At 39.5% G+C, this 19,741-nt stretch overlaps 1 protein-coding gene across 1 annotated transcript; it reads right to left on the minus strand.

Moving 5' to 3' along the window:
• Positions 1 to 2,028: 2,028 nt before the first annotated feature.
• On the minus strand, positions 2,029 to 16,193 carry LOC143329263 (macrophage mannose receptor 1-like). The gene is made up of 30 exons (XM_076745074.1): positions 15,935 to 16,193; positions 15,459 to 15,629; positions 15,021 to 15,176; positions 14,567 to 14,686; positions 13,675 to 13,812; positions 13,365 to 13,544; positions 12,785 to 12,939; positions 11,925 to 12,038; positions 11,178 to 11,293; positions 10,862 to 11,010; positions 10,571 to 10,770; positions 9,825 to 9,940; positions 9,348 to 9,420; positions 9,072 to 9,225; positions 8,860 to 8,898; positions 8,538 to 8,701; positions 8,344 to 8,405; positions 7,528 to 7,628; positions 6,694 to 6,836; positions 6,307 to 6,412; positions 5,642 to 5,766; positions 5,506 to 5,532; positions 5,117 to 5,219; positions 4,634 to 4,866; positions 3,979 to 4,144; positions 3,483 to 3,650; positions 3,277 to 3,393; positions 2,973 to 3,131; positions 2,396 to 2,431; positions 2,029 to 2,304 (listed from the first exon to the last, which is right to left on the minus strand). The coding sequence occupies exons 1-30, from the start codon at positions 16,191 to 16,193 to the stop codon at positions 2,045 to 2,047; spliced, it is 4,110 nt and encodes a 1,369-aa protein (XP_076601189.1). The 3' UTR covers positions 2,029 to 2,044.
• Positions 16,194 to 19,741: the final 3,548 nt, after the last annotated feature.

Genomic DNA, 19,741 nt, shown 5'->3' on the forward strand with positions numbered 1-19,741 from the left:
GTCATTGTGCCCTTAAAAGAAAGTTGCGGATCTCCCTATTTGAAACTACATACCACATGGCAAATAAACAAACTCATTTCCCAGTGTCTCTGTCATCACAGTAGTGCGAGATTCTTCCCACTCTTTGTAAACAGAGGAGCTGAGGCAACAAAATCTGAGTTCATACAGTGCAGTTTATCTTCATGGATTATATTGATGCAGAATTGACAAAAAGATTGTTGACATATGACACCTTTTATCTTGTGTTCCTAGAGTAATGTGTTTTTGCAGACACTGTATACTGTACTTAATGATTTGTCAACACCATAGAAGCATTAGGTACCTGCTAAAGTATAACAAGGCTGTCTGATGTTCATTGATTGTGGTTAGTTAGTGGTTTGTTTAATGGTTATAAGAGTGTCAGACAGTCATTGACTGCTGTTAGTTTTTAGTTTGATAAATGGTTTATAGTCTCATAATGTGTGTTTGTATAGATTACTGAAGGTATCTGATCAGGATAATTATCAGCTAATTGTATTCAGTTTCTAACTGTGTTTTGTGTAACAGCCTGTCATGCAGCGTCTGGGACGCTCCACGACACCCCACCGGTGGCACGGTGGCACAGTGGCAACACTGTCGCCTCACAGCAAGAAGGTCCCGGGTTCGAATCTCGCTGCGGGCACTGGGTGTGTCCTCCACCATGCTTCGGTGCCTGCTGCTCGAGGAGGGCCTTTCTGTGTGGAGTTTGCATGTTCTCATGTTCCGTGTTCACCTGGGGTATCCTCCGCAAAAATATACCCCCACTAAAAACATGCAAGAAGATCACCACCTGACCAATGGTGACGAAGAAGATGGGTCCCCGGGCGCCGGTCTGGCTGCCCACCGCTCCTGGTCTGCCGCGGAGGAAGGACGACCAGGATGGGTGAAAAGCGGAGGATAAATTTCACCTCGTGTGCAGTGTCTGCATGTACGTGTGTGACAAATAAAGGGGAATGTCTCCCCCTGATTCTTCTTCTTCTTCTTCTTCTTAAAAAGACTAGCATATCAGAATTTTTTTGTCTTGACACGCCTAGTGTTTCATCTCCCACAACATGTTTCTGAGCATTTACCAAACAGGTATTCTCTCCAGAGCACAGTCAGGTAACCATGGCGAAAAGGAAGAGGAGGGATGCTGAGGTCGCTCCTGTCAGGTGGGATAGTGAAAGAGAGGAAAAGTTCATTGAGCTGTTGGGACAGTACCCCTATTTGACGTTTCCTGGAAGGAATAGCATGATCGAGTCAAAAAAGACAAATGGTGGTGAGAAATAGCAGAAGCACCTCAGCAGCTTGGCGAGGAACTGGCTATGTGGTCATAATATTATTCCGGGCCTAACTGTGGGAATGCACTTATCATCACTAATTCCAGATCAAACGTTAAAGTAGCCTGTTTGATGTGGCCAACACCACCCAGTGTGGTCCTTGTTGAATTAATAATTATGGAAATAAAATTACACAAAACTGGCAGCATCACACACAAGCTTCTGTCAGTTTGATTGACAGCTGCTTCACCCACTTCCCTGATGACATCTGAACTTGTGTGTGATCAAGAAATAAAACGTGCTGTGATTAGTCACGGTCATACGTCTTGCCAGTCACCCAACAAAGACAGGGCAACAGTTTATGGCACAGTGATTATTAGATCTGACACAGTGACCATCGTCAAAGACAAAAAAAATCATGTAGTCTGATCCCAGCATAAGGAAAATATAGAGTTCCTCATGCCTAAATATTAACAGCTACAAGCCAGGCTACAATAGCTCAAAACCAGAGGGCTTCCAAGCCACCCAAAACTGAAAGACATTGATACTGTTTGCTCTTTCTCTTAACATTGTTTTATGAGCAAGACCTGTCTTAGGATGTTGACAGGATTTCCAGATGGATAAAGCCAAGTTTTATATAACTTTAAGCACGATGGAATACAGTAGTGTAAAGTAATAATCTCTATTTATTGCTTTGTTCAGTGTTAATTAAACATTACAACTCTACACTTTACACAGCAGGGGGCACAAGTGGTGCAGAGGGCATGTTACAACATAGCTGTATCAGGCTCAGTGTTCTCTTCCTCTGCTTTCTCTACTAGTTTATTGTTTTCAACCACATCAGGTTGGGACTGCTTGTTGCTGAAGAACAGTGGGTTGTCAAAGTTGGTGGACTTGTCAGGAATGGTGAAGCGATGTCTGTTCTTCTTGAAGAGAAAGAAGGCAATGACTGCCCCCATGGCAACTGCAGTCATGACCAGTACAGCTGCCAAAGCGATGTGGTTACGACGACGATGATGATCAGTTACTGCACAGAATAAAAAAACAGATGATGAGCTGCCAGAAGAATTTTGTCACAATTTTGAGTGAAATAAAGAAGATAAAGAGGTGTTGCTTACCACCTGATGATGATGGTGATGTCATTGTTGGTAATACTAGAGAGAAACAAAGGACATGTGACAATTGTACACCAAAAACTGACTACAATGTATGAGCCTGATAATAGCCCAACCTGACAACCAACGCAGCATCTGGGAAGCCTCATGACTTCCAGACAATCATGTCAAAATTTTTCCTTCTCCTTCCTTTTCTCTCTGTACAGCGCTCTGTGACACTGGCCATTTGGAGCACCCAGCACTTTTAAGAACTGTTCCAGGTTCATTCATGAAACTCCAATTACATATCCAAGCATTTGTTGTCAGCGGTGTCACTTGGAACAGTAACAATGGTCCCTGGCACCTTATTGATCATTTATATGCATCATGCAAGTCTTGAAAGCCGGAAAGCTATGGATAGTCAGGCACCAGTGTGTAGTTTGCCGTGTCTCTTGGCTGAGTGATGGCAGGAACTTGTGATTGCCAGTCTAACACAGTCAGCCAAATATTACCCATACCCACAAAATATAATGTAATCTGACCTTGACATAATAACATCATTATGATTCAAAGTGAGTCCAGATAAGGATACTTATTTTACCTTTGGGTGTTTTGCAGATGTATGGTCTATTGTAGTGGTGTTTGCTTGTTCTCCATGTCCCATTTGAAGTACTAATCCCTCCGTGGTTGCCATAATTGGGTTCAGCTTCACCCCAGTTAGTGTAGTCCATGACTGTTTTGTCCAACCAAAACCACTCCCCTGGAGTCAAAGAGATTTTTTTCGTATTTAGTCAGTCTCTTGATGTGCATAACCCAACAGTAACAATAACACTTTTTGAACAATCAAAAATAACAATGAAAATGAATAATTCAAAAATTATTTTGAAACCATTCAAGTTTTTTACCTCTGAGAGTTTTATACAGGCCAATCCAGAAAAAGGCCTGACTGTCTTTAAATATTTGTGCATTTCTTTGAATGAAGTCTTGTTCAGAGGGATCTTCAATGCTGGCCAGTGATCCACCTTCACAAAAGAAAAGTCCATACTCAGAGCTACATGCATTTTAGTTAAAAGAAATGCAGTATCTTACACAATTCACGGAAAGAACTTACCATGTCTTATACAGCTGGCAGCTGCATCTGCCCAGTTTTTTGATTCTGTGAAATATATGTAACAGTAACCCTTAAATGGTAGCCAGAAATACCTCTGGCCTATATTCAGTGTCTCTGGGTCTTCAGGGCAAACCCCTGGAAAATGAGTTGACTCTGTTGGTGGAACATCTGTGAATGAGAGAGACAGTGACACAGGGCTCAACTAATAAGATCTTTTCATACTTTCCAATCCAGTACATTGAAAAAAACACTTACTGCATTTTGCAGTATTTTATTGAATGAAACTCACATCTAAAAGTGTACTAAGGTAAAGACTTTCAATCTATACAATTAACATTTCTGAACAATGATTAAAAAGTAACTTAAAACCATCTGATGTTAACAGTGGTGGAAACAATTGAGCACAGGAGGTATTCTGGCCTTCACAGGATACTAATTAAAGTTGAGATATCTCGATGAGTGACATTCATTTAGTCCAGTCTGTTATTGTACCTACCTGTGGATTTCATACAAACACTCTTCATGGTCTCGTTACAGTGGGCGGTCTTCCATTTTCCATCCACATCCATGTAGACACAAGGTCTGTCCCTGCTTGGCTCATTTTTACCCCAGCGTCCAAAGCTCATGTGCCAGCCATCAATAAATCTGAAATACCCATTGGTCTGAAAGCAGAGATTGATAAAACTGCATTCAACTTTGTTATTCAATATATTTTTCAAGAAAATGTGTCATTGGGGATTTTTAAAACAACAAACGATGAAAACTTTTTGCCATGGTAGCGGCATGCATGTACGAATTGAAATCTCGGTCTGTCAGTCAGTCCACAACCTCTGTCCAGACAGAAATATTGTATCAGCTACAGTATTGGAAGAATTACCATTGAATAGAAAATTTGTGCAGCCATTCAGTCCCCAGAGGATGAATTTTACTAATATTGGTGATCCCCTGACTTTCCTCACTGCAGTTGACATTTGTGTTTGTGAATGAACAAATGTTTGATGGATTGGATTAGGATGAGTTGTAATCACTTTGTAATCAAAGTGTGATCGTCAGGTCAAAATTAGAATGTCTTCTTGGTTTCCGACCAAAAAAAAACAGGGGTGAGTGTGTTATTTTGGTATATGCTGTTTAAGAGGCTTTCTGCCCTGTACCTGCACTTTGTTCATTCCAATCCACAGAGGAGCTTTGAGATTCAAAGTCAGCAGCTCAACATAGGCCTGTGACCACTCATTCCTCAGGCTCGTGAGTTTAGCACCATCATCTTCACAGTGCTTCTTGGCTGCATCCCAGGTCATTTGTTGGTGAACAACCTTGATAGAGTCATTAAGTATTCTGACATAGTCAGTAGAAGTTGTTGGTGCAGGAGAGTCTGGGAGAGAAGAGTCTGTTCAGGGTGAGAAAATACACCAGTTTAGTTTCTCCATTCATCTTAAGGTCAAGCACTTTGTTGTGTAGATGCTTAAGAGTTACTTTTTTTTTTTTTCAGTTTTCCTGAGAACGACTCAGTGTCTTGTCTTGTAAAAATATTGCAAACATGTTGGTCCTTACAACTGCTACTACTACTACTCCACTACTGTAAAATCATTTTATACCACAGGGAATGCATCAAAGACAGAGTCAGAGCATGGACTCACCAACATTTCGATGACAGATATATCCATTGGTGTCATTGCAGGACTTTGATATCCATTTCCCAGCACCAAGAGAAGGATTGGTATTGATCACCACACAAGTTCTCTGTGGAACCACAGTGAGAGCAAACTGAGTAAAAGGGAAAACTGTGTCAGGGTCCAACATAGTTACAGAGGCATGATTGTTAGCTACTGTCCCATGAAAAAAAGAAATAGGAGGATACTTTTGCTGTCCCCTTTTATACAAATGATGTCATCACAAATGATGTCATTAAGGCCATCTCATCCATGTATAGACAAAGTTAATCTTGTGTCTATACATTGTGTCACTTGATGCATACTACGCTCTTGAACACAGTTATGCCTCAAATAATGTTAAATTTGAACATTACCGAAATAGTTGAACCATGGCGGCGGCTCTACAATGGAGAAACAAAGTGTCACTTTTTCATACAGACACACAAATTATCATGAGTGCTACACCACAGCCTGCATCACATTGTAAAACACAATTCAGTGTCTACTTACTTTAAAATCCAAGTTGATATATTGCCTTGATTGCCCATCAGTCCAATAAAAATCACCATTTAAACTGCGAAAGCCAATCCAAAGGTCTGAAAGAGGTCTGTCAGCCATTTGTGTCATCAAAAACACTGAAAATTAACAGATAATGATTGAAGGATCAGATGTTTGAATGGAAGTTTTTGTTTGTTTGTTTGTTTGTTTGTTTGTTTTACCAAAATAGGCATAAAACACATATACAATGACTCCTTTTTTTCAGTACATCACCTCTAGCAACCACCAGCTGAGCTTTGAACGTTTTAAAACTATTTCCCCAATGAAACTGTTTTCCTGTAAGGTGATTATTGATCAGTCATAAATAAGCAGGATTTATTAACGTGGAAACTTTTAAAGCAAAGTTACAGGGTACCTCACAGGATACTGATACAGACAAGTAATGAACATACAGCTATAAATACACCTATATAAATAAAAATACATTTCAGCCCATTTACAGGGAAGGCAAGTCACTGGAAATTGGGTTGGAGAAGTTTTTTAAAGCAGTGCACTGTCTCAGCTGATCTAATTGGTAACAGGGTTCTGCTATAAATGAACCTCACCGTGCAACCACGAACAGGAGAAGAAATTGAGAATATCAGTGGATATTTTACCGGGGAATATGTGAAACAAACCTTCCACATGTCTTGACGAAATAGTGGCCAAGTTTCCACCCATAGATTGGCACTGTTTCCTCCCTCCATCCCATGTTAATTTCTGGTCATTGACGATGCCGTAACACTAGAGGTGAGAAACATTTTATTTACAACTCCTGAAAATGTACCAAATACAGTCACTCTGAGAGTGTCCTAGGTAGTACATCAATACCAATTTTACGTGACAAAACAGCTTAATGTGACATCTCAAAAGAGCATTAATTTCATTAGCAAGAAATTATATGCTAAAAGATCAGCATTTTCAAATCAAAGACACATGTCATTGCAAGCATGAAGAACTACATCTGTTTTCTGCCAGGATTTATTTATCAACACAACATGCTTAAAGGCTACATAACCTCTGACCTTAGAGTTGAATTTTTTCCAGTGCGGTGGGCAGCCACCTTTAGGGGCCACTGTGGGTGCCACGGTGGTGTTGACAGGTGGTGATTCTTTGCGTTTGCAAATGGACATGTGCTCATACCCACAATTATAATCATGCCAGAACCCTGTGAACCAATGTAAGATATGAAAATCAGCACTTTAGCAAATACAATGTACTTTTTTAAATTTTACATCAAATGTGGGTTAAAGTCATAATTCCTTAACATAACATAATGAAACCCTATTTGTAATTCTATTAATGGTCAGCCTTTCAATGTATTCATTCTCAGTAATTAATAGTTTTTATTTGTAGTGGCAGAGTCTTCCATATCTACGCTTCATTCAGATTTTATTCTTAAGAACGAGAGATTCATCTAGTGCATTCTCACTGAGAGCCTCACTGTTTCTTGTCTTCTCACCCTATCAGAGCTACATTAAGGCACTCCCAAAACCTAAATATCCAGCTGCCATTGCTTCACATTAAAATTGTTCAAGTGGCATACACTGGGTGACTTTTATTGTGAAGCAGCCACACCAAACACAACATATCTGTTGCTGGAGTTATTGCTGATCGCTATATAGTTCATGAAAGTGCATCTACAAAACGAGAAGGTAGTTTTTTTTCTTTGTTTTTTTTTTTTGGCATTTTTTGTCATCATATCATGTGTTACTGTTGCAAGTCAGTAATGGAACAAGAGCAGCCAGAGTGTTAGATGAAGAACTGCAGGCAACAGGTTGAACACCTCCAGCTCCTCAGCAGTGTTTACTTTTCCATTTGCTTGTATGTCAGTATTAATCATATTTTTGTTTACTCACCGGTATAATGATTCATAACAGCACAGTTCTCATCAAAGTTCTTGAAATCAGGCTGGCCTTCATTCCACCTTTGAAACACCACTTGAGAACCGTCCATCCACCTTCATGTAACACAAATCAGTTGAGATTTTGCCATAAAACTCGTGAAAATATTACTAGCATGATAAAGAATTTCAGTCTAAGTCTAAGACATACTGATTCAAGTCTAAAGGCTGAAACTGCCTTATGTTTGTTCTCCTTCCCGGTTCAGGTGTTGAAGACAAATAACCAATTTGCTATATGTTGGAACAAGATACGGAGCAATTTAATGTTGTGACTAGTAACTGCCATTAGTTTCTACTATGTAGAGTGAAAGCCTTTTTCCATCAGATCCTCAATGAAACACACATCCAGCGAGTGCATTTTACTTGAATTCTTCATTGGTAACACTGTAATTGGAGCTTTACCTTTTGGCCTTTGATTCCAAAGTTTGGCACATACGATATCTGTCATTGCATTATCATGACTATATACGTCTTTGACAGTGCAGGCTGTTTAATTGTGGTACAGACTGATTTGACATCAAAAGAATTCACTGGCTAAATTCCTGTGCACCTGCTGCTTGAGCAGTGTGTCTGAAGAACACACAAAACTGACAGTGTGGATCTTCACTATGTTACTTCTTGCTGCAGTAGCTATTTTAAAAATCAACAATAAAATTACAGGGATGTTATCAATGTATTTTTAGCTGGTGACATATGTGTTATATGCATTTTATAGTCATGAGGCTTTGAAATGTCTTTATTCCAAGAAGTCTATTTTTTAATTCATACTCACTCAAATGTTCCGTCAAGGTCTACTGTCAGACCTATCCAGTAAGACCTATACGTTTTGGATATCTAAACACAGACAGAGGTACATGGTAAAACCAGCTGTACTTACATTGCAGTTTGTGCTTAAGTTACATGCCATGTATATTTTAAATGTTCTTTGCTTTAATTGTTTAATGAAGTATACATGTCACTGCTTACCTGTTTCCACAAAAAGATACTTTCAGCTTCACTGTTGATAGTTACCAAGTCACTATGCCTCTTTTGGCAGAAGTTACGAGCTTCTTCCATGGCCATCGGTTTTGTGTTGATATAATACTGATTTCCCTTCCATTCTAGCCACCCGTCTGAGGTCTTATTGTAATCTGAAAGCATGTCAGAAAGATGATGAAGATTAGTTATATCACCATGCCCTCCTACTTCAACAGCAAAAAGAATTATTTTTCAAAAGAGAGCACAGATAATGTAATTTACAGATTGTATCTGTATGATGTAGCATAAAAAAACATGCAATCCCACTTACCAGGTGTGGCAGGAGGTGGAGGTGGCTTTGGAGTCACTCCTGTGAGGATATAGACAGATGATAACTATATGTAGAATACATTATTGAGGTGATAGTCAGCACCTCTGGTTTGAAATTACATACACCCTGAACACACATGAAGAAGACAACTCAACACAAACCAATTACATGCTTTTCTTTAAAACCCATGGAACCAAATGACCATGTTTTACCAGCACGGATCTGACACATCCATCCATGCATCGTCTCACAGTGCACATCATTCCAAGACTTTGTCCATTCCCATTTATATATTTTGAATTCGGCACAAGATTCCACATTGTTTTTATTGTTTGGCTCTCCATCCTCCCAGTGTACAAAATTTACCTGTAAACAAAAGGAAACGATGAAACGTGCGATGAGAAAAGCGATTTATTTTTATTTGAGTTGCATAAACTGTAATTGATTGATTACTCAACCATTGCAGAAAGAGAAAACAGTTTACTCACTGGGGATCCATCACTCCATACATAACCAGTGATTGGGTCAGGAGCACTAAGTCCAATCCAGACTTTGTCATAGCTATAGTGAAAAAATGCGTGTTAATGATTTAAATATGCAACCTGTGTAAAATGTTTCAAGAACAAACCTAACTTTATATTTAATCTGATGATGCACTGTCACTGCTGGATGTTAACAAACCATTATTTTTAGCACCCAGTTTTGTTTTTTGAGTCCCTTGAATCTTATTGAAATTATTCTAATTTAATTATTTGCATAGATATTCTATGTGTGTGTAGCATGACAGGGCAACAGCTTGGCTTTTCCTATTGCAACCTTGTGTTGTGCAAAACAATGACTAAACCTTGATACCTTAATTTGAAAGAATGAGAATGGTCTTATTTGATGGAGCTCAGGTATTCATTTAGGCTGGGAACATTTTGCCAAGTGCAGCCCTAATTGTATGAAACCATGCCTGACTGTACCTTCTTCTCAGTCGAAGCTCAGCAGCGCTGTGGATGCTGAGCAGGTCTCCTCCGATGGCCCTGCAGTAATCTCTGGCCTCATACCAGGTCTTCCTGTTTGATGGCTGTACATACAACTTAAACACAAGGCAAGGGCTTGTTATTTTGGTGAAAATGCCAATGACAATTTCATTTGAATTACTTTGTGGTTTGGTGAGGAAAAGGTGTTATATAGTAACTCATTAATTCAGAAATCCATATTTATTGGTTCATTAGTGATATTTAAAAACTGTTGGGTAGCAAGAACAAACTAATAAACAAACTCAAACTAACTTACAGCCCTGATTCCAAAAACATGAGGATGCTGTCTAAAACATAAATAAAAACAGAATGCAGTCATTTGCATCCTTTGTACAATCATGTGGTCACAAAAACTCATAGCATACAGAGGGACAAGTGTACGCTGGTGTTCTAAGATCAATGGGCAGTTAGTCAGTAATAGTCGTAGTTAGTCCTTGGCTAATAGCTGAAACTACAGGGGCTAAATCAACAATGTCAGAGATGTGGTGAAGGGAACCCCCAAACTAGATTATATTTGAACTCCTATATTTGAAACTCCTTCTGCAGCAGTTGTCTCGATTGCGTGTGAGGGGGAGCCCACGCTCTTTTTGTTATTATTTGAATGGGGACAAAAAAATTGGTCTTTGGCGCATGTCAGAAATGCAGCTGTACATGTTTCACTTACGTTAAACTGTGCTGGCTCTTACCTTATAGCAGTATTTTCTTGATATCAAAGGACTCCAACCCTCTGCACACTTGGGAGGGGGAACAGTTGGCGGTGCAGGGGTTAAAACTGCACCGTCTGCCAGGTGTTTGCAGATGTATTTCTCCCTATTGGTACAGGGCAGCACATCCCAGAGGCCAGCAAATATACCAGTTGTCATGGCAACACAGCCCTGTTGGTGACCTTGCATTGTCAAGAGAGAAATTTTAAAATTGTCAATTGGGAAGTCACTTTCTGACACATCCTACAGAGAGAAACTCTAATTTCTCCATACCTGGCATTTGAGCATTCCAGTGAGTAAATCTCACTGAGTTTCCTTTGGTCCACACAAATTCATCAATGTGTTTCTGGTTTGAGAGGCCTAACCAGAAGTATTTCTCTGGTCTCAACCCCACTAAGCTGACAAGGAACGCATTGTCCACCCTGAAAGTATTAAGTAAGATTGCAGGTTTTCTTACATCAGTGAATGATGGACAGTAACAAGTCTATATAATCAGCCAACAGATCCCGTTACATTTGAACTTCTAAAATCCAATATGTTTATTTTTAGTTTTGTGTAATCTGTTTGGACTCAAAACAATTGTTTTTACCCGTTTGAAACATCAGCTAAGTAAGAATCTGAGCTCTTGCAGTCGTCTTTGGCTGCGTCAAACGTCTTTGTCTCTGTCCCTACTAAGTAGCAGTAGGAGCCGTGCCTTTTCCAACCCTGGATTGTGGAAAACAAAATTGGGAAAATATCATTAGGTTGTCATCCCCAGTTTGTGTGATAGATAGATTTTCTGAGAAAAAGGTTAAACAAAACAAAATGACCATAATACATCTGCAGAGATTTGACCTGGTTGCTTTTAAAAGTTCATTGACTGAATCTTTCACATGCTGAGATATCTGGCTTTCACCTTACAGCATGTGTTCTCTTTAGAGCAAACAATGAGCATCCTGCTTCAGTCACTTCAGTGATTCAAATATAATCGCATTTCAGCATAATTTGTTGCATTGTTCAGTATCATATACTGCACATATAAGATGTCCTCTCCAGATATTTAAACTGGATCAGCTGATCTTGTGTGATCCAGCTGCCACTAAATATCATCAGTTGCTTTACTTTGAAATGTATATAGTACTGTACTTTCGCAACAACTTTGGCAAAATGCAATATAAAGGAAACAAAACCAGCAATTTAATCAAGCATGTAGACCTGACTTTCTGTATTGCCCCATTCAAAGTTTTGAAGCACAGAACCCAGATTTGTATGACAACATTTCAGCTTTGGTGAATAAACCATTATAAAAGAGATACAGACATTTTTTCATAAATTAGAAGGAGTAAAGTTCACGCACAGTTTTGCAGCCTATATTCTGTTCCACAACATCTCCAGATGGTTCAGAGGCACTCGTCTTCATACAAATGAAGCCATGTTTCTCCTCACACACACGGTCTGCCCAGTTCCCATTCTGCAAGGAAGAAGCACAGTAAAATCTTCTGTGTAGAGACTGGATGTACTGACAGATAGGCAAACTACAGTGTATGTCATCAAACAAATAGCCTGTTGTCTTAAATATGTAATAAATTCGTTATTATCATAGATAAATATTTAAATTCAATAAATATATAGGCATCCAAACATTGCACTCCTTTGTGATTGAATTTCTTCCAAAACCAAAGATATTGAAAACAGCCTTCACTCTTTTTGGAATGCTTTCTATGAGATTTTGCAACCTGGCTGCAGGGATTTGATGACCATTCAGCCACCAGAGCATGAGTGAGATTGGCCGTAGATGTTGTTCAGGACTGGGTCAGGGCTTCGTCTAGGGCAGTTATATTATTCAACACTAAGCTCGGAAGACCGTGTCTTCTTTGACCTTGCTTTGTACAGAGGGGCGTTAACATGTTGAAACAGGAAAGGGCCTTTCACAAACTGTTGCCACACAGTTGGAAGCACACTGGTGTCTAAAATATTGTTTGCTGCATCATCGAGATTTCCCATGATTCAAACTACAGGGCCGAGCTCAAACCATGAAAAACAGCTCCAGAGTACAAGTACATAAAAGTGTGTTGACAGGAGTTTCCATATACTCTAGTCAAAAAGGGTATGAATTGAAGTGTGATATGTAGTGACGCAAGTGTGCAGGTTTGCTTTGAAGCAGTTAAGTTTTCATCTCTTATGATACTTTTACAAGAAGGTTATGGTGCTCCATACCTCTCCCCTGACTAGAACACAGTCTTCTTGGACAGTGGAGACAGCAGGTTTCCCAAACTCCCAGCTGGTGAAGCCGACAGTAGAGTGGTCAGTCCAGTCAAACAGCCCCTCTGTCTTCTTGTCGTTAAGTCCAATCCAAAGCTCATCAGTGGACGCTGCAGACATGGGCAGAAGAAATAGTTTTTCCCTCAGTTATCAGTCATTTTTCCTTATTGTGGCACTCTGCACAACTCATTATGCTGTCCATTGTTTTGTGCGTCGGTTGTAGATTATCGCTGGTCATCAGGTGTAATTTAGTCAGGAGTTTTATATTGACCAGCGGGGCCTGTGTTAAAATGTTTTTTGGGGAAATCCTTTCGTCACATGTCAAAAAAACAGGACTAAAAGTCAACAGCCACGCTGGTGCCATAGATGGCTGAGACTGCAATGCTCATGACATACCAGGAAACGAAACTGTTGCATGGATTGCTGTTCTCAGATCCATACCACTAGTTATCTAACAATTTGCCAAAGGGTGGCACCAGAGGAAAGGCGCCAGAGGAAAGGCTAGTGGTCTCTTTCTTTTTGTGTCCTCACATACCATAGCCAAGTTGTGAGATGACAAAGCTTTGGTCCTCCACATTGCGGATGCTGACTAGATCCCCTCCTTCTTTGCGGCACGCTTTCTTAGCATCAGACCATGTTTTCTGAGTTCGATTGAGGTAGAAGCAGTGTCCATTGTAGGGAATCCAAGGTCTTGAACAAAATCCTGTCTCAGCCTCTGATCATAAAAAAAAAAAAGAAGTCTAATTTCTGAGTTATTGTTATCGTTCAGTTAACCAAAGACAATACATTAAGTGTCGGAAAACTTTGCTAAGGCAGAAGAGAATAAAACAGATTTTCGACTTTACCTTCAGTAGGAGGAGTTGAAGCTCCCTCACTGTAGCAGATGTACCCCAGTTTCTTAGTGCATGGTGAACTTTGCCAGGAGAACTGGACAGCACCATTAGCAATTGCACAGCTGTGTCCAGGATTAGAAAATGGATGTCCTAAAACAGAACAATGGTTAAACTTGACATGATGAGACACTCTTTGTCAGTTCTCAGATGTTTCTCAGAGTCCTCAAATTCACACAAATTTTATTTGTAGGACCTAAACAAACTACAGCATTATCAAATGACATCATTATAAATTCAGCACCATTGTCGGCCTAAAAATAATAATACAAATAGTAAAGTTAGTGGTATAGAACAATAGTAGACACAATAAAAGGAACAATATGAGTAGAAATAGCAAAAGTTGAACCAAAAACTAAACATGACTTTGGTTGAGTTTATGTTTACATGCATCTAAACCCATTATTGTAATGAATGAATACATGATACATGAAAAATAAATTGGATTCGAAAATAATTAGAATGATAAAATTAGTTGGCAGGTGTTTTTGGGAATGTATTTCATATACTTTGCCACTGTGTAGTGTGCTAAGATTTAAACACACTAAATTTCAATGGAAATGGAGTTGCACATTATTTTATACATTATGATGACCAGCTTTGAATGCAGACAGAAAGGATCATGTCCATTTGACAAATTAAGTTACTGTAATGTAAGTCTTGAATCCAAACTTCTCACCACACAGAAGTGTACTTCCAAAGTAGAGGTGTAATAATCAAAATTGTCAGTTTTACTGCTGACTGTGACATGGGCTGTAAAAGGTAGAAAGTATAAAAGACAGATGGAAGATATCAGAGGTGTACTAATCTGAGCATTGTCAGAATAGCAAGTGGGAAGAAAACTTACCTGAGTCCCAATTCAGGTAACGGTAAGGCCTCCCATTAGACCATTGCCAGCCATGCTCTGGATCCAGGATCAACCCAGTCCAAAGCTTGTCCTGTTTCCTGCCTTCTGTCCATAGTAGTGCTGTGAATGTGTTTGTGTGTGTTTAAGAAAAAAAAGAGAGAGAGAGAGAGAGAGAGAGAGAGAGAGAGAAAGGGAAAAAAAGGCAGGAAACAAAGATGATGAAAGTATGATGGGTGAGGTTCAAACATTAACCACTAACTGGACTACTGTCATGAAAGAAAAAGTATCCGTGCACACGTTTGAATCTAGCCTATTGATGTCCCTTTTAGACTAATTATTTTGTACAGACTAGATTACTTTTATATGATTAAGAAATGACAGATGATGAACAGCTTTGGTGGCATACACATGCTCCCACTTATCACTACATCCAGTGCAGTCAGTGTCACCTTACCTGTGACATAAGCCTGCTGGTGAGGATCAGTGATACTGAGCAGCGAGGCACCCTGCTGTTTGCAGCTGGCTTCAGCCTGTGACCAAGTCAGAGCTGACTGTGTGTTGAGCTGGTAGGACGCTCCTGTTACAGTGTTTTTGCTCCAATGTTCTTTGGCTGTGAAATACACATAACAGCAAACACATGACAATGCTTTTCCAGATGAAATTATTTTTTCGTATAACCTCAAGTTGCATGTTCAGTTGCACCTTGTTTACATTGAATGTTAGAGGCTGACTTTAATGCAAACAAATGGCAGGTTATCAGTCAAATAATTTCTTGCTTATACGGCCATCATTTTCAGAGACTGTGTACACTTAAAAAATTGTGCACTACAACTATGCCCTTCTCCCGCTACAGTATAATACAATAAGACTAGTTCTCACAGGAAGTACTCACTGTTAGTTGGGCAGAAGCCCCAGAGTTCATGTTCAAATTTTGTTTCAGTCGCACACCAAGGACGATTCTGTGAGGAGTCAGACATTGTGCAGGATGTGTACCACTGGTCTTTGTACTGGAAGGGAAACATGCAGATCCTACCATGTGCATTTCCTCCAATGGTGTAAAGTTCTGAATGGCCAACACAAGGAGAAAAGACCAAAACAAAGAACAGCTTGAGTATTTTGAGTCTGTACCTGTAGTAATTTACATTTAAAGAGCATACATGACACATTACTTCACCACTTGTGATGCAAAATAATTCAAATCGAGTTGGAGTCCATTCAGTGAGTCTGTTTTATATTTTTCCACACTTGGATTCACACAACATTCTCAATTGACATGAAATTATAGTTCTTTAAAAGATTTACAAAAGCTGCCACACTAATTCCTCATTATGAAAGAGTTTGGACAAACAGCAGTGTTTTAAACTGTACCTCTGTATGTTCTTGTGCAAGCTCCACTGGATGTCCCTGAAATTGTGAGGTGGTTATTGGGTCCTATTGTTTTGGAGAGAACTGCAGTGTTATCTGCAGTGAGTTCAATGTAAAGCTCTTGGTCTTTGAGGGCGAGCACTGTTTCGTTTTTGCATTCCCACTTTTGGAGTTCACTGGTTTCGTCACAATCGTAGAGGGCTACTTCACTGCCCACGCTTTTGCCCTGTGCTCCCAGGCACTTGCTTATCCAGTCAACCATAATTCGGTCACCAGATGTCCAGCGTATGTCCATGCAGAAGTCATATTTTTTAACCAAACAAAAACCGGTGGCCTTGTTAATTAGAAGAAATGGTGAATCTGTGGAGAAGAATAAGAATTAATACACAGTTCGTACGATCGAATGCAGCAGAAATCAGAAAATGATCTAAAAAACGGTACAGATTATCATCAGAGTTGATATATTTGATATATCAAACACTTTGCAAGACATACCTACTTTGTAAAACCCTGCAAAGAAACTTTAAAGTCAACATTAATATACTGTACCATCTGAGGCCAGACATTGCAGTGTTTGGATGAGGAGCACAAAGGCTGTACAGGTTATCTTCATCATTAGTGGTCTTACAGCAGAAGATGTTATCCATGCATCACAAACAGAGGATTTAAAGCGTGTGTAAATGATTGCGGAACGATGGGCATCTTAAAACCACTTGGTCCACCCTGACACGTCATGTCATCATGACTTCTTTCATTCTTTTTTAATGAATCATCTTCATTTTTCAGACTTACTTCAGATGAACAGGGAGGAGCAAATTTACTGTAAGTCTTTTTTCCCCTTGAACAGAATCTGACTTAGAAATTGTGACAATTGTGAAACTGTGACAATTGTCTTGCACAAGTTCAGTAACAGCAACAAGAATTAAAATAAAGGTACTATACCTTTTAATGAGTTAAAAAATGAGATGGTACAGTTACAAGAGAGCTGGATTCACAAAAATATAGACTTGCTGTCTAATTAGTTACTTTGTGCTTCATGTCAGGAAGAAACACAATGTCACCAGTGACACTTTGTGCTAACGTGTCACCAACTTGAAAGCACCATATCAAGGAGGCTAGCTCAGCTGACATTAGCAGTTTCTGTCTGAACCTACCCCAACCTGTCAGGTCCCAGTGGGTCCTGTTGGGCTCGAGTTAGGTGTCCACACTCTAGTTCTCATAAAAGGTACAACACAGTAAATGATCTAGTAATCATGCACAAAGTCCAGAAGAGTAAAAGGAGGAATGTACGATGTTGCTTTTTTGCCAAAATACAATTTGCAAGTTTCATCCTGTTGGCCATCAGTCTTGAACTCTTGAGCTCTGAATCTCCTTAATGTGTCACTTTACTCACACCGCATTGGTACACCTGCATACTATATTTCTTTGTTACGACCTGTTTGCATTTCTATGTGTATAAGTATATGCCTGCACACAGCACATTATTTATGTATATACAACCTGTCTACATTATAGTTTATTCATTTTTAGCAGTTTACACCAGTCTACCACAATATTTGATTTTATTTTTGTTCCGTTATATTTCAACTTATGCAACTGTATGTCTTATGTCTTAGATTTTCTTAACAGTAACAAACACTGTTCAGCCAGTGATTTATTGTGTCCTAGCTCTAAATGCATTTCTACACAGGAGACGTTTCAGCCATGTTCTTCAATCTTCTGTCTCACACTCGTCTGATGGAACAATCAATACAGCTGACTACACAGGCTGCGTAAACACATGGGTTTAATTAAGTGTCCCACTTGAAATAGCTCAGCGAAATCTTAGGCTGTTATTGTTAATCTTCTCAAAAACCTACAGATTATTTTCCAACAAGGCATGTGGGGAATAGCGTATGAAATAATGACATTTTGTCAAAATATCAAACAAGCAAGAATTCAGTCAAAGAGGAAATGTTAATAGAAAACATCAGAAGAACAACAAAGTGGCCAATTTACAGTATCTGCTATCTACACTTTTTTTTTTTTTTTTTTTTTCCCTAGACAGAAGGGAGATGTGAGTAAAACTGAGGTGTGAAAGCCAGGCATGATTCACATGGTTTCTAGAGAAAAGAGTGTTTTGGCTGTCTGACTTCATTCTTTACTGCATGAAGTATTGTGCAACATTTACAGAGAGGGAGCCATCATAATGCTGATGGCCTGTCCTTCAATTTTGTCTTTGTGAGTGAACACAAACTTCATAGGAACTGATTGGCATGAAGTCCCGAGTTGTGTAAGTACTATAATTCTTGGACATTTATGAGATGTCTTGTTTGGTAATTCAGTCGTTACAGTCTAAAATGACACTCAGCTCATAGAAACCAATACAGGTTTGATCAAAAGAAAATTAACAAGGATGAAGTGCAGGCTCACAAAAGGAGGTAGTTTGACCAGGCAAACAAATCCAGAGGGCTAAAGGTCCTGACTCGCTAAGCCAACCTCAACCGAGGATTTCAAGAAGATGACACGAGGGACAGCTCCTCCTAAAGAGGTTGGGATGCTGTGTAAAATGTAAAAAAAAACAGAATGTGATGATTTGCATGGAAACCCATATTTAATTGAAAGTTGAAGACAACATATCAAATGTTGAAACTGAGAAATTTCATAATTTTTTTTTCCTAATTATGTCCTAATTTAGAATTTGTTTCCAGCAACACATTTCAAAACAGTTGGGACAGTGGCAACACAAGACTGGAACAGCTGTGAAATGCAATTATTAAGGTTGCCTGGCAACAGGTTAGTAACGTGATTGGGCATAAAAAGAGCATCCCAGAGAGGCTGAGTCTTTCTGAAATAAAGATGAGCAGGGGGTCACCACTCTGTGATAAACTTTGCTGGCAAATACTGCAACAATCTAAGGAATAATGTTTCTCTATATAAAATTAGAGAGAGTTTGGGAATGCCGTTGTCTGTAGTACATAATGTCTTTAAATGATTTAGAGAATCTGAAGAAATCTCTGTATGCAGGGGACAAGACCCAAAACCAGTATTAGCTGGCTGCCAACTTCAGGCCCTCTGATGGCACTGCATTGAAGACAGACACGATTCTGTAGAGGACATCACTGCATGGGTTCAGGAACACTTCAAAATACCATCGTCTGTGAACACAGTTCGTCACTGCATCCACACATACGAGATGAAACAAGAGGAAATCGCATATAAACCAGATCCAGAAAAACGCCGCCACCTTCTCCGGTCCTGAGCTGTCCTGAGATCTGACAAGCCAAAATTTTAACTTCTAGCATCCTCCAGGCTGAAGAGGAGAAGGACCATCCGGGTTGTTATAGGTGCAAAGTTCAAAAGATAGCATCCGTGGTGGTATGGGGGTGCACTGATACACATGGTATGGGTAACCTGCACATTTGGAAGGCACCATTAATGCTGAACCATATATTCAGATGACACTTTGATTAAAGCAGTGATTTTAGTGTAGTAGTAATGATTTGATGTTGACATACTTACTGACTACAAGTTACTGATGAGTAAGTATTTCTGCAGTGGAAGTGTTTTACTGTATGGGATGTGTTTTGCCATCAGAGTTGACAGGAAAGAGTATGATTTGGCCTTGGTGGGGATCGTAGTACAAAAACAGGAAGTGGCTTGTGTGAATCTGTGAAATAAACTGAGAACACTTGTGGTGAATAAAATGTTCGGCATTCAACAGATGAGTTGTGGGATGATGAGTGGCTTCGTAGGTGCCTCTGTCTGTGCGAGCACAGTCTGGCCAAAGCATCTCCTCCCAACACCTGTTGTCCAAACTGAATAATATCA

Source organism: Chaetodon auriga, chromosome 12, assembly GCF_051107435.1.
Source record: "Chaetodon auriga isolate fChaAug3 chromosome 12, fChaAug3.hap1, whole genome shotgun sequence".
Classification (NCBI taxonomy): Eukaryota; Metazoa; Chordata; class Actinopteri; order Chaetodontiformes; family Chaetodontidae; genus Chaetodon; species Chaetodon auriga.

Bases quoted from the DNA above. Each gene is read 5' to 3' on its own strand.
- LOC143329263 (XM_076745074.1), bottom strand. From the start codon at position 16,193: ATGGTTGACTGGATAAGCAAGTGCCTGGGAGCACAGGGCAAAAGCGTG. The intron at 15,177-15,458 runs GTGAGTACTTCC...TGTATTTCACAG, and splicing joins GGGCTTCTGCCCAACTAACA to CCAAAGAACATTGGAGCAAA. The intron at 7,629-8,343 runs GTGAGTATGAAT...TGTTACATGAAG, and splicing joins GACCTTGACGGAACATTTGA to GTGGATGGACGGTTCTCAAG.